Source organism: Mytilus edulis, chromosome 4 (assembly GCF_963676685.1).
Source record: "Mytilus edulis chromosome 4, xbMytEdul2.2, whole genome shotgun sequence".
Classification (NCBI taxonomy): Eukaryota; Metazoa; Mollusca; class Bivalvia; order Mytilida; family Mytilidae; genus Mytilus; species Mytilus edulis.
This window is the reverse complement of record NC_092347.1, coordinates 8,096,547-8,111,162: the sequence shown is the minus strand read 5'-3', so window position 1 is coordinate 8,111,162 and position 14,616 is coordinate 8,096,547. Positions and strand designations below refer to the sequence as shown.

Below are 14,616 nucleotides of genomic sequence, written 5' to 3'. Positions count from 1 at the left end.
TAAGTCGCCAAACACGTTGCATATTTTATTTGTCAATGGGCAACAAAAAAGAAAGAAATTATAAGTAACTGATTTATATATTTGAAATGATATATCTTGCGAGTAACGTAGCAGTAAGAAAGCTAATGAAATATTTTCAATATGTTTCTTATTTCAATGGGCATAATTCCTGTTATAATGATTGTTGGAACTTTCCAAGAACTTGCCAAAATCCGCCATTCATAAACACGAAATAAACTTTCTAAATTCAACAAGAAAAACATATATATTTCTATTTCTAACGGTCATAACACCTGTACAAATAGTACTAGTATGTCGACACTCGTCAAAGACCTTTAGAAAACAGCCTTGAATGTGAACATTGTAACAAACTGTTATGTCTGTTTGTTTCGTTCAAACCGTTTCGTTGTCAATATAATGGAATTGTATGCGATTGTCATACAAGTGAGATGTTTAGCTTGCTTTAAAATCAGGTTGAATTCACCGTTTTCTACATAAAACATTCCTGAACCAAGTCAGGAGTATGACATTTGTTATCCAATCATTTGATGTGTTTGAGATTTTTGCATTTTAATAGGGACTTTCCGTTTTGAATTTTCCTTGGCGCTCGGTATGTTTGTGTTTTTACTTGATATTACTGTTGCTTTTATTTTATTCATTATCAAGGATTTCTGTTCTGATAAGTGTCATTGGTGTGTATGCAGGTTCCCAAGTGATCCGTCAATATCTTATACTATATTAATCAGTTTATGTAATGTGAGTTACGTGGGTACAACAATACATTATTCATGGTCGAAAGATAAGTCGTAGCTGACATGTGTGACTTAAAAGATATATACTGCGGACGTCGGTAAGGAACTTTCATTGTAACGTCATTCTTTTGTTGTTGGTACTTTATACCTGAATGTGGCTAATGTAATACAAATATACAGCTTACAACTTTTGTTTCCTTCACAATATTATGGTGCCGTGACTGCTGGAAAATGTCCACAAAGTTAAAAGGAACACGTTCGGGACACAGGAGCGCTCTCACAAGGTTTTTGCGGAGATTTGACGATGTGAAATCTAACGAAGAATTCGACAGAGATGAACTTTCAACCATTTTGGATTTGATTATTGATAAGCAAAGATATGTGTCAGACTTGAACACTCAGATTATTAGTGAATTATCAGAAGAGGAACCTGAAGCGGAGATTTCTGATTCAGATGAGTATTCTATAACTTTAGAGACAAAAATACGCAAAATGCGTAAATTTCTAGAACCAACCGCTCGTACTAGCTATTCACTCCCAGTAACAGATAGTCACTTAACCCTTTAGCTCAGAGTTTTGATGTCAATAGAAACCAAACAGCATCGTTCAATTCGCAACTAATGTACGCTCCTCATATGTCAAACAGCAACAACCAATTTCACAAATTACCAAAGTTAGAACTTTCTAAATTCGACGGCAACATTCTTAATTGGCAAGCATTTGGTAATCTTACGACACAGCAATTCATAGTTATCCCTCATTAGCAGACTCCCAGAAATTCAACTATCTAAAATCGCTACTTCAAAGCGAGGCTTTGACTACAGTTTCGGGTTTTACACTTACAAATCTAAACTATAATAATGCAATAGATTTATTAAACCAGCGATTTGGACAGACTCAAAAAATCAAGCACACGTACATGCAGACTTTGTTAGCTCTACCCGCACCCGATAGTACAGTACAGTCATGCCGCAGATTTTATGACAAGTCAGAAAAGCTCATAAGAGGACTAGAATCACTAGGTCAAAGTCAGGAATCATATGGTGCATTACTTATACCTATTATGCTCAACAAATTACCAAGTAGAATTAAGGAGAATATTACCCGTGAACATGGTTTAAAACAGTGGTCGCTTGATGAACTCAGACAACACTTATTTAATGAGATAAGTATATTAGAAGCCGGACAAAGAGTTAATCTAGAATCATGAAATATTGCATAGCACAGTATACCTTGCTAAAACTGACACAAAAAATAACAACAATTAAAAACCAATTGTTCAGAGAACAATTGAAGGTCTTTCCATCAAAACAATGTATTTTGATATGAAAAGTTGTGAAACTAAGTTTAAAATGTCATTTCAATCGTCAAATGATAGCTCCTAGTAAGCTGATTCCAAAAATATATTGTTTCCATACATTTTTTTTTAAATAAGGGAGATAATTTGTTACTTCCGGTTTGAAAAATGTTACTTCCGATTATATTTGAATATTTACTTGACACTGATTCCAAAAATATCTGGTTCTATATACTTTTATATTAATAAAGTACAAAAAAATAGCTACTTCCGGTTTACAAAAGGTCACTTCCGGTTGTTTTTTTTCAAGGTTAAATGGTTTGATACCTTTTTCTAAAAGTTGTATATCTTTATCATGTATACATATAGAATAAAAGCAAAGGTCAAAATCTAGAACGTCAAATTAAGCTATGACCTTGAGATCAATTTCAAGGTCATAAACCAAGGACCTCAAATCAAAAGACCATAGGTCTTAATTATATTTAGTTAATGAGTTATATCACCAAACGCGTATTTTTAAATACAAGAGGGGAGATAACTCCCTTTTACATTCAACGTACGCTTGCAATCAAAATTTACATCTTACGACATGTCGCAACTAATAATTTAGTAAAAATAATTTGTTGATATCTTATACAGTCTTTGGATATAAGTGAAAATAAGCCAAATTCAAATATTAGAATATGACCTTGACCTTTGACCTTGACCTAATTTTCATTTTTTGGGACCAAGGACCTCAAATCAAAAGATCCTAGGTCTCTATCACTTATGATTTATAAGATAGAAATTCATATCACTTATATCAGATGCATAAGGGGAAATAACTCTCATATGGAGCGGTCATATCACTTCGGTCAAAATAGGACAAATCATGCGAAGGATATAACGAGCAATTTTGTAAAATAAATTTGTCAAAATCTTTTACGGTTGCGAAGGAGATGCGATAACAAGGAAAACAGTGTTTGGGGAGATAACTCCTACAAAGAAAAGTATTCGTTTACGCAGGGTAAATTTCAAAAGCGCATAAACTGTTCGATATCATATACAAAATATCTAAGCGACATATTGCGAAACAAATGTTTATCGCAAGAACAAAATTAGGCGGAAGAAAAAAAAAAAAATAATCAGAAGAAAAACAATAGGTCTTTCCACAGAAAAGTGGAAAGACCTAATAACAATAACAGAAAGCCACAGAGAAGTGAGGTAGCCGTTCACACGCGGAAACCATGTATTTATTGCGGTGAGTCTCATAGCCCTTATACATATGGTCCAAGGACACAGTTATCGTCCTTTGGTTTTCGTTAACGAATATAGTCCCTAGTGTAAACAGTGTATAACTTGCATGTCTTATTTGATACACTTTCCCAATTTATTTCTTGATATTAAATGCATGAAATATCAAGTAGGGGGATGTAATTACATGTAAAAAAAAATTGGGTGCTGAATCTTTATGTTAAGAAGTAAATTGGTCCAGTTCTAAAAGGTCAAATTTTAGCACGTCTGAAGCTGTCAAACTGAATTTTACACCCCCTTAACACAGAATTGTCAATATTTTGAGTTAGAGCTGGTAGAAGTTTCTATAATTTTGATATTATTTGTCTCACTGGTAGTACACTACACTGTAAAAATCTTTTTGAGAAAGAGCAGGTGCGATTTTTTTAATTTGAATTTATTGTCTAAAAGAAATGCACTACGAAATAACTGTGTTCTCGGGCCATATATGAAAATTGTCGACAAAAAAGCCCGTCTAGAAATCAATTGTCTTGGCTACTACCGAGTTACAGATTGTAAGTCTAAAGGAACTTGTAAACAATGTGGACGAAAACATCATACCAGTATTTGTTTAAATAAGAGTCAGTCTTCGTTTTCTAGCAAAAAGTGTTCCGTATTACAACAATAATGATAATACACCCGCTTTATCAGCAAGATATAGCCAAAACCGCATCAGCAATGCACTGTACTACATATTCACAAGTACTTCTCAAGACCGCGATAGCTACGGTACACTCGAACGCGCAAGTCAGTATGGACGCAAACATACTGTTCGATGAAGGGGCTCAGTGCTCGTTTATTACATAAAGTCTAGCGGAGCAACTAGAATTAAAACCAAAAGGAACAGAAGCCATATCCATTTCTGGATTTGGAGGAGGTAACGAATCAGAAAACCGCTGACATATTTGTACTCATGAAAGACGGTAGCCGCATACAGCTGAATATACTCATTGATCCTGAAATAGCTTCACCAATACGGATACATACTACCGAGACAACTAACTTACCATACTTGCGCGGATTAAAATTGGCACACCCGCTTTCAGGACATGACCTTTTCTCCATAAATTTATTGATAGGCGCTGACCATTATTGGGATTTCATTGAAGATAAGATAATACGAGGCAACGGTCCAACTGCAATTAAGTCAATAATAGGGTATTTACTATTCGGCCCGACACAGAAATCAACAGAAGGAACTACTTCAATGATGAACATTTAAATTGGACACAAAGAAGAGGAATATGATTTGGAAACCTCTGGAAAATCGAGTCATTAGGAATAACGCCTCAGAATAAGGAGAAATCAAACGCAGAATATTTGGAAAACTTCATATCTACAAATATATCGTACGATGCCAATACTTGTAAATACACAGCAAAACTTCCATGGAAAGATGACCATAAACCACTTCCGACCAACATCGACATAGCTAGACGAAGAACAGAAAATGTAGTACGAAGACTTAGCAACGATCCGTTTTTACTTAGAAAATATGGTGAGATTATAAACGACCAGGAAAAGAGAGGTTTTATTCAACGCATAGACAACCCAACATCAAGCACAGAACATGCGCATTATATCCCTCAACATTCAGTCAAAACGATTCAGCGACGACACCCATCCGTATTGTTTATGACTGTAGCTGTCGTCGATCACAAGACACGCCTAGTCTGAATGATTGTTTGCACAAAGAACCCCCGATCTTAAATGACATATCAACACTTTTGATGCGATTTAGAGGGAATAGATATGCTGTTGTCACCGATATAGAGAAGGCGTTTCTTCAAATCACGTTAGACGAGAAAAACAGAGATATGACGAGATTTTTCTGGCAAAGGACTCAACAGACACTACATCAGAGTTTATTATTTACTGCTTTAAAGCTATCCTATTCGGCGCAACGTGTTCACCTTTTATATTGAATGCGACCTTATTAAAGCATTTACGTGAACAGTCTAGTCATAAATCTGAAACACTCATAGATTGATTATACGTAGACAACGTAATTGCAGGCTTCGACATCACAACTGAACTATTGAAGTTTTATGAAGAGTCAAGAGCACTGATGACCAAAGGTGGATTCAACTAACGTTCATGGGCATCGAATTGTATAGCACTTAACTATTTAGCTACATCTCAAAACGTTAACAATGGAGATAACTGTATTAAAGTTTTAGGATTACGATGGAACACCAAAGATGACCGTGTTAGTTTTGGATTCCAACCATTGTCTATGCTACCAGATTATCAAATCACGAAACGAAAAATACTAAGAAGATCGTCAAAAATCTACGACCCACTTGGAATTCTAAGCCCAGCCACAGATTTATGGACACAGAAACTAGGGTGGGACGAACAAATACCTGATGAAATTAGACCACAGTGGCATTCTATCGATCAAGACTTGAAAAAATGCACAGAGATTGAATTTTCGTTACTTTGAAAATATGGACACTACCGATGAATCTACCTTACATGTATTCACCGATGCAAGCGCAGTAGCGTACGGCGCTTGTGCGTACGTAGTAAAAGGGGAAGAATCTAACTTTGTCATGGCTAAAAATCGAGTGGCACCTTTGAAAAAGTTGACTATACCACAACTTGAACTTATGGCAGCATTAGTCGGAGGACGGTTAACGTCACATATAATGTCAAGTTTACGGAACGTTAAAAAGTGTGTACTATGGAGCGACAGTCAAATTATTTTTCACTGGATATCTTCAAGGAAGCAACTTAAAACCTTTATAGCAAACAGAGTTATCGCAATCAAAGAGCTCACATGTGAACATAGCTGAAAATATTGCCCTACAGAACAAAACCCTGCTGATTTATTATCACGTGGCTTATCGTATGAACAATTGCAAAATAGCAAACTATGGATGCATGGTCCGGACTGGTTAACAGATGAGAAACAATGGCCAAATGAATTTCAAATCGACAATAAAGTGATGACCACAACTAGTAGGGACAATGAAAATCAAGAAACGCAAGATGACTTTATGCGGACGAAAAACAACGTATTGAACGTAATTAACGTTGATAAATACCATTCATTCAACAAAACTGCGCGTATCTTAGGTTACGTACAGAAATTTCTATACAACTGCCGTAATACAGTTCCTAATACTAGGAGATTGGCCACAACGTATCTAACACCAAATGATATACATAATGCAACAATGAAGTTAATTGAAGCTGTGCAACACCAAAGATACAGTGATGTTTTTGAAAGCTTATGTTCAAAGTCAACGCATAGTTTGATACGTCAATAACGTTTGTATCTGGACAAAGACTGAATACAATGTGGTGGACGTATTAATGCATCACTTCCAGAGAATGCAAAGTTCCCGTATTTAATACCAACAAAGCATAGACTAACAAAATTACTTATAAATGATATTCACATTGAAAATTTACATTCCGGCATAGGAGCCACCGTAACTTGTTTGAGGCAGAATTATTGGATACCTTCAGCACGGCAAGAAGTTGGATGCGTAATTCGAAAATGCGTAAGTTGTCGAAAAATAACAGGAGTTGCCTACAAAGAACCAGATCCTCCACCTCTACCAAAAGATAGATTATCGTCCGAAGAACCATTTACTATATCAGGCGTCAATTTCAGTGGTGCTGTTAACATCAAAAGAGACAATGGACTATTTCGTAAAAGTGTACATATGTTTGTTTACATGTGCCAATACTCGAGCTATTCATCTTGAAATAGTTCAAGATATGACTGCAAAATCGTTCATGCTAGCTTTTCGTAGATTCATAGGCAGGAAATCGATACCCAGAGTTATGATATCAGATAATGCTACAACATTTGTTGCCGCCGCGGAGGAAATACGTAAGTAAACAGACTCTAAACCTTTACATGACAAATTAAGCAAATTTGGAACCACATAGAATTCATTCCAAAATGTGCCCCATGGTACGGCGGATTTTGGGAAAGTTTGGTTGGACTAACTAAACATTGTCTAAAAAAGATTCTTGGACGCGCATGTATAGATTTAGCTCTGTTACAGACATTAGTTGTGGAAATTGAAGCTAACCTTAACAATAGACCGCTTACCTATATATCGTCGGACATTGCCGATCCAGAGCCGCTTACCCCGTCGCATCTATTGTATGGAAGACAAATTAAATCTTTCCCGTATCCGTTACATACATATGAAACAGACTGTTATAGTGCCGATTTAACAATCAATCATGAAACTATGAATTATCAAGCGAAAAGGAGATTCCGTCTTATTGAACAATTTTTAACAAGATGGAAACCCGAATATTTGACTTTTTTACGAGAATTTCACCGAGTGTCTGGAAATAACAATCAAAGTGTAAAACTATATGTAGTTCAGATATATGATGATAATTCTCGAAGTACGACATGGAAACTCGGTGTAATTGAAGAACTTACCTTTGGAAACGATAACCTTGTGCGATCAGCGACGGTCCGAACATCTAACTCTAAACTTAACAGACCAATTGTTAAGTTATATCCTTTGGAGATAAGTGAATCCGATTCAATTACTACCCAGGCGCAAAGATATCAGCGAAGAGCCAAGACAGATGCAGTAGAGAAAATCAGAAAGTGTTTAAAGTGACATTTTTCAATTATATTCAAGTGAAGTGACAGTAAATTTAAATTATTTTAATTTATATGAGACATTAATTTTAAAAGAAATATTTCATTTCATTTATTTGTAAAATTTCATTCAGTTCTAGAACAATTTATTTAATTTATTCAGTATATTTGAGCCATTTTCTGCGGCCCCGGAGAATGTTGAGAAACCCACGAACTTTAGCGTGACGTCCTGCGGACGTCGGTAAGGAACTTTCATTAAAATACGGATTTTTTGTGTTATTAAAATTTACTGTTACAAAATGATAGAAATTATTATAAATTAAGGAATGTATCTCCCTCATGCAAAGCTCTGATTCCTTTCACGGATTTGGCTATACTTTTTGGACCTTTTGAATTATAGCTCTTCATCTTTTATATAAGCTTTGGATTTCAAATATTTTGGCCACGCGCATCACTGAAGAGACATGTATTGTCGAAATTCGCATCTGGTGCAAGAAAATTAGTACCGTTAATTTTATTATTACCACTTGGTCGATGCCTCTGCTGGTGGACTATTAGTCCCCGAGGGTATCACCACCCCAGTAGCCAGTACTTCGGTACTGGCATGAAAATACGGATTTTTTGTGTTATTAAAATTTACTGTTACAAAATGATAGAAATTATTATAAATTAAGGAATGTATCTCTCTCATGCAAAGCTCTGATTCCTTTCACGGATTTGGCTATACTTTTTGGACCTTTTGAATTATAGCTCTTCATCTTTTATATAAGCTTTGGATTTCAAATATTTTGGCCACGAGCATCACTGAAGAGACATGTATTGTCGAAATGCGCATCTGGTGCAAGAAAATTAGTACCGTTAATTTTATTACTACCACTGGGTCGATGCCTCTGCTGGTGGACTATTAGTCCCCGAGGGTATCACCACCCCAGTAGCCAGTACTTCGGTACTGGCATGAAAATACGGATTTTTTGTGTTATTAAAATTTACTGTTACAAAAAATGATAGAAATTATTATAAATTAAGGAATGTATCTCCCTCATGCAAAGCTCTGATTCCTTTCACGGATTTGGCTATACTTTTTGGACCTTTTGAATTATAGCTCTTCATCTTTTATATAAGCTTTGGATTTCAAATATTTTGGCCACGAGCATCACTGAAGAGACATGTATTGTCGAAATGCGCATCTGGTGCAAGAAAATTAGTACCGTTAATTTTATTCATTGTAACGTCATTCTTTTGTTTTTGTTACTTTATTCCTGAATGTGGCTAATGTAATACAAATATACATCTTACAACTTTTGTTTCCATCACAATATATACAGTACGTATCAACATAAACCTATTCAACTTCTTCGTTTTGCAACGACCAAATATCCTTAGTCCATTCGAAAATAGTACCTACGCTTTCCCTTTAGCGTTTAAATCATTGCCTGGTTCTATCCTCGACTGAATCCATCAGTATTTTCAGGTTGTGTTCCAAACGAAGGGATTTAGGCTCACGGTATTTCTGGCCTTTTGATAGCATATTTTAGGGGAGTTGTATTGGCTCATATTTGTTAATTTAGTTTCGGCAAAAACATACCTTTTAAATTTAAAACTGGTGCCAAATTATCAAAATTTGTAAGAATGTCGTATATATGCTCATATCTTGACTTACATCTAGAAATTGACAATGAGGATGGGTTGAAAACAAATCTTTACGACAAAAGAGATGATTTCAGCTTCCCAATTGTGAACTTTCAATTTCTAAGTAGCAACATTCCAACAGCACCTGCATACGGGCTATATATCTCCAAATTGATACGATATCCCTATGCTTGCATTTCCTATCATGATTTTCTTGATAGAGAGTTGCTGCTCACAAGACAGCTATTAAACAAAGAGTTCCAAATGGTGAAGTTGAAATCATCCCTTCGTAATTTTAAGGACGCCAACACGAGTTGGTTGACCGTTACGGAATAACCGTTTCACAAATGATATTGGAGATGTTCCTAACGTCGTAACTACAATCCCCTTTCCTTTCATGAATGTGACCTACCGAATTAGACTATTTACCAGATTTGTTATCACATAAGCAACACGACGGGTGCCACATGTGGAGCAGGATCTGCTTACCCTTCCGGAGCACCTTAGATCACCCCTAGTTTTTGGTGGGGTTCGTGTTGTTTATTCTTTAGTTTTCTATGTTATGTCATGTGTACTATTGTTTGTCTGTTTGTTTTTTGCATTTTTAGCCATGGCGTTGTCAGTTTATTTTAAATTTATGAGTTTGACTGTCCCTTTTGGTATCTTTCGTCTCTCTTTTATAACCATTTTACTTCTGTAAGAAAAACCTCCCTGCATTAAGAAAAAATAGCCTACAGTTTATCGTTGATAAAAGTCTTACAACTGAATTGAACACCTTTATCAAAATTTGCATATTTCGTTATAGATCTACCGATTGTTTTCTGATGTTTTACAATCCAAGATGACCGAACATCTTGATTAACATAAAACTGTGGTGAAATTAACAAAATACTGACTTACTCTACAAGACTATACCGGTGTGTGATTGCGTTTATTGTGTTTAAATGTACCAATTTGAAAAGCATTGATGACCTAATCATTCCGAAAAGTTTTGCCAACTGTAGATACGGTAATGTATTCCTGGGGTAAATAATACTAATCTATTTTAAGCATTTGTAATCAGTTAATTAATAATCAATTTCATGCCAATGATAATTCATCTGTTGTTAGAAGTGCTGACTACTTGACCCGTGATATAGTGTAATCGATATCGTAATACTATCATGTATTTTAAATCGTCTTACCTGTATCTTGTGCCGCCTGGTTACATGAATTTGAATACGTGAAACCTTCATTTTGACTTCTTCCCTTCAGATCAGTAAATGGTATTTGTTCATCCCCGTATGCACTGCTTTCGTCACTAAGAAATACAAGGAATATTTAAATTTTGATTGTGCTCAAAAATCATTTTCATATTCAATTTCGCAAATTGTATTTTTTTTTCTAAAAGTCAATTAGAAATAGATATTTTTTAAAAGTATTTGATACTCACACAACCATAATTTCGCAGAACCCATTGTATCCCATTTTGTAAATTCCCATTTTCTTACTGTCCCATCTGACCTAAAACAACATCATAAAATATTAATTTTGTTATTTTATGAAATTAGAATTCAATACTTCTTTCTAAAGATTTGCAAGCATTTCCAAAAATTTATATTTTCTAAGCTGTTTTATCCATTAACTCATCGTTGTAAATATAATGGAACTTGATGCGATTGTCATACAAGTGGGATGATTAGCGCTATAAAACCAGGTTCAATCCACCATTTTCTACATTTCATCTTTTGATTTTGCCATTTGATTAGGGACTTTCCATTTTATAATTTCCTCGGAGTTCAGTATTTTTGTGATTTTATGTTTTATGTTTATATACTTTACTTATACATACATAAAAGTAACAGTCTATTGATTTAAACAACAGGGCATTTATCACGGTATGTAATTTTTAAAGAAACTAAAATAAAGCCGAATATCTGAGAATGTAACGTTATTAGTGTAGTGTAAACATTTACTTTCGCATATTAAAGGAACACTGGCTTCGAGAGATATATAAAACAAATCTAGTAGGATTTGTTACGTTCAATCATTAATGAAAGTGAAATAGTGAAATAATAATTCTCGCTTTTAGGAACCAGTATGGTTAATTTCGTCAAATTAAGTTAAGAAGCATTGATGAGGAACTATTCACTTGATAATTCGACCTCATTGAATGTGAACTTCAATTAAACACCTTTAGCTAGAGATGGATAGCGCATGCATTGTTCGTGTTTGGATATTTAAAGGAAAAGAAAGACATGTCAACTCAATAGTTTTAAAGTTATCTTGATATCGTAACAATAGGTCTGACTTATTCTTTAACTTGAGAGCTGATTATTTCAATGAATTGTTATCCTCAGATTTTCATTTGATAAATATGTAATGCAATGTCATGAAATTATTTGAGTCAACGGAATTCAGAGAAAAATACTATCATGACATAAATGTCGATGACCAGTACCGAAAGTTTCTCAAATCTTCGCTTTTTCTAATTCGATCAGATAATTTGATGTCTGTTAATATTCTTTTGTCATACCTTTTTTGTATATATTCAATGATTCTTTTATATCAGTCTTCCTGATTTTCTTATTAGCCATAAAATACTTACTACAGCTCTGCCTTCCGGTTTTACGTTTAGAACTGTTCCCATGGTTCCGAATCCACCGTCGTCATCTCGGTATCTCCAGTCTTCTCCTGTTAATTTCAAAACATTAAATAACTGAGATTTATTATTGATTAATGGATGACTACCGCATAACCACCTCAAAAACGCTGAAATGCGACGAAAGTGATAAAGAGAAAAAGTTTCTTTAATCTCAAAATCACTATTTTTCTAAATCGTGTAATTTTGTGATATGCATTTAAACCGAGATACAAGACCAAGTGAACATTAGTGTACATAAATACATTGATTGAATATTACAAATCATCTTTAACAACATAAAAAATACAAATTTTTTTCAGCACCAGATGCGCATTTTGACGTCACAATCAATGTCTCTTCAGTAATGCTCAAGACCAAAATATTTAAAAATCAAATATTTCAAAATGTGTACATTTAAGTTTTTGTATGTTTTCTCACCTCTAACAACTCTACATCCAACAGCAATCATTTCGTCCACCAGTATTCTCTTCTCATTCACTCTCCTCAAGTTAAATGTGTTAGAACTTTCTTCGTATCGATATATACTATTATGTCCGTTGTCCCATTCAACACGTACCCAACCTGTAATTTTAATTGTAAACAATGCTGATTCATATTATTATGCGTTTTTCACTTAACTTTCCTCAAGATGTAAACATAAGAAGATGTAGAATGTTCATTATGGAACTGAATGCAGGTTTAAAGTTTATACGAAAGCTATGTAATTGACACACTAGAATGAATCGCGGAAACTCAAAACATCGACGGAAACTGTCCTGTCAGACGAAAGCAGTATAATCCACGTGACATTAATTATACGTTATATACTAGTAGCTGACATGTGCAAAATAAAGGTATTAATTGAACATTCAAACCCCTAGAACATCATGGATAAAAAATGAGCAAGACAAACAGACAAACAATAGTACACAAGACACAAAATAGAAAATTAGAGACTAAACAAAACACGACCCCCGCAAATACTGGGGGGATCTATTTAAGAACCTTAAATATTAATAAAACCTGGTAATATTTCATAACTACACATATCTGTCAATAATTTATATTGACAATATGTAATGTCAACTTGTTTTTAATTTCATTTTATGAATTTGCGATCTGTTTTAAAACAAAACCATTTGTTCGAAAAAAGTAAAACGACAAAAATGGAGGAAAATTCTAAACGCAAAATACCTTTATATGCAATTGGCAAAATTGTAGCTCAAACACGAATAGATAACAACTGTCATATTTTTATAAATTTCCTGTTTACAATACTAAGGATTTTCTTATCCCAGGCATAGATTACCTTAGCCGTGTTTGGCACAACGTTTTGGAATTTTGGATCCGCAATGCTCTTTAACTTTGTAATTGTTTGGCTTAATAAATATTTTGATATGAGTGTCACTGATGAGTCTTATGTAGACGAAATGCGCGTCTGGCGTCCTAAATTATAATCCTGGTACCTTTGATAACTATATATTCCTGAATTGGCACAGGTATTACTTTTTTTAAGAAGATTCTGGATTAAACCAGGTTTTATAGATAACTAGACCTCTCACGTGTATGACAGTCTATTATATTAACAATAATACGTGAACAAAACAAACATACATATTACATGAAGTGTAAGAAGAATGTGAAGAAAAGTGTTGCATAATGAGAGGGATGAAGCTTTAAGTAAAAATTCAATATAATATTGGGTTGCTTTCAGGTTGGAAAATATTTCGTAATTAGATGATTCGTCTTACAACAACTCAAATAAGTATTAGTGTGAACTGAAATCAAACCTACTTTAATAGTTAATTTACAAAAGTTTTTCTAAACACTGAGGATTTTCTAGATGGATGCTTCGGTTACCTTGGCAAGACATGGCTAAATTGTTTTTAGTCTGAGAGATTTTCTGTTTTGATTCGAGCCCCGTGCGCTGAGGAATGTAATTTAGACACAACACATGTATGTGATCTAAAATATAAGCTAGGTTTCTTCGACGAGGGTCGATACTATTACTGATGGACATTTCATATTTGAAGGTATCACGACACTGTTATCAGTAATCCAGTCCATGACCAAACATTTTATTGATAGGATAGCTTGATATGGTAATGTTAACATCCTTTGAAGTGTCACTCTTAATATGTACTTCGAGACGTATTGTACTTTGAACTTTCGAATGTATGTGTATGTATTATAAGATTAAATATTCAAATGAAATCAAAGATGCACATAACTCCTAGTCTTACCATTGTCGTGTTGTCCTATTACAGTACCCGGATAATTACCATCTTGATCACCATACGTCCATAACGGACCACGTCGTACCCTATCTCCTAGATGTAATGTTCGACATTTTAATTCCGTATAAGTGCCTTCTTTCAATTGTGTGTTGACAAATTCCACCACGAAGTCGATACAATCTTCCTGTATGAGTTTGATGATATATAGGAAAGAAAAGCAT

General features: G+C 34.5%; 1 protein-coding gene across 2 annotated transcripts in view; it reads right to left on the bottom strand.

The window, feature by feature from the left end:
* LOC139518855 (uncharacterized) overlaps positions 1-14,616 on the bottom strand; it is a 36,949-nt gene that overhangs the window by 3,776 nt on the left and 18,557 nt on the right. For both annotated transcript variants that reach the window (XM_071310481.1, XM_071310482.1), the window contains exons 14-18: positions 14,402-14,579; positions 12,597-12,740; positions 12,123-12,208; positions 10,968-11,038; positions 10,720-10,835 (exon numbers count right to left, since the gene is read on the bottom strand). In XM_071310481.1, coding sequence (XP_071166582.1) covers positions 10,720-10,835; positions 10,968-11,038; positions 12,123-12,208; positions 12,597-12,740; positions 14,402-14,579 — 595 coding nt within the window. The remainder of the gene's footprint in view (positions 1-10,719; positions 10,836-10,967; positions 11,039-12,122; positions 12,209-12,596; positions 12,741-14,401; positions 14,580-14,616) is intronic.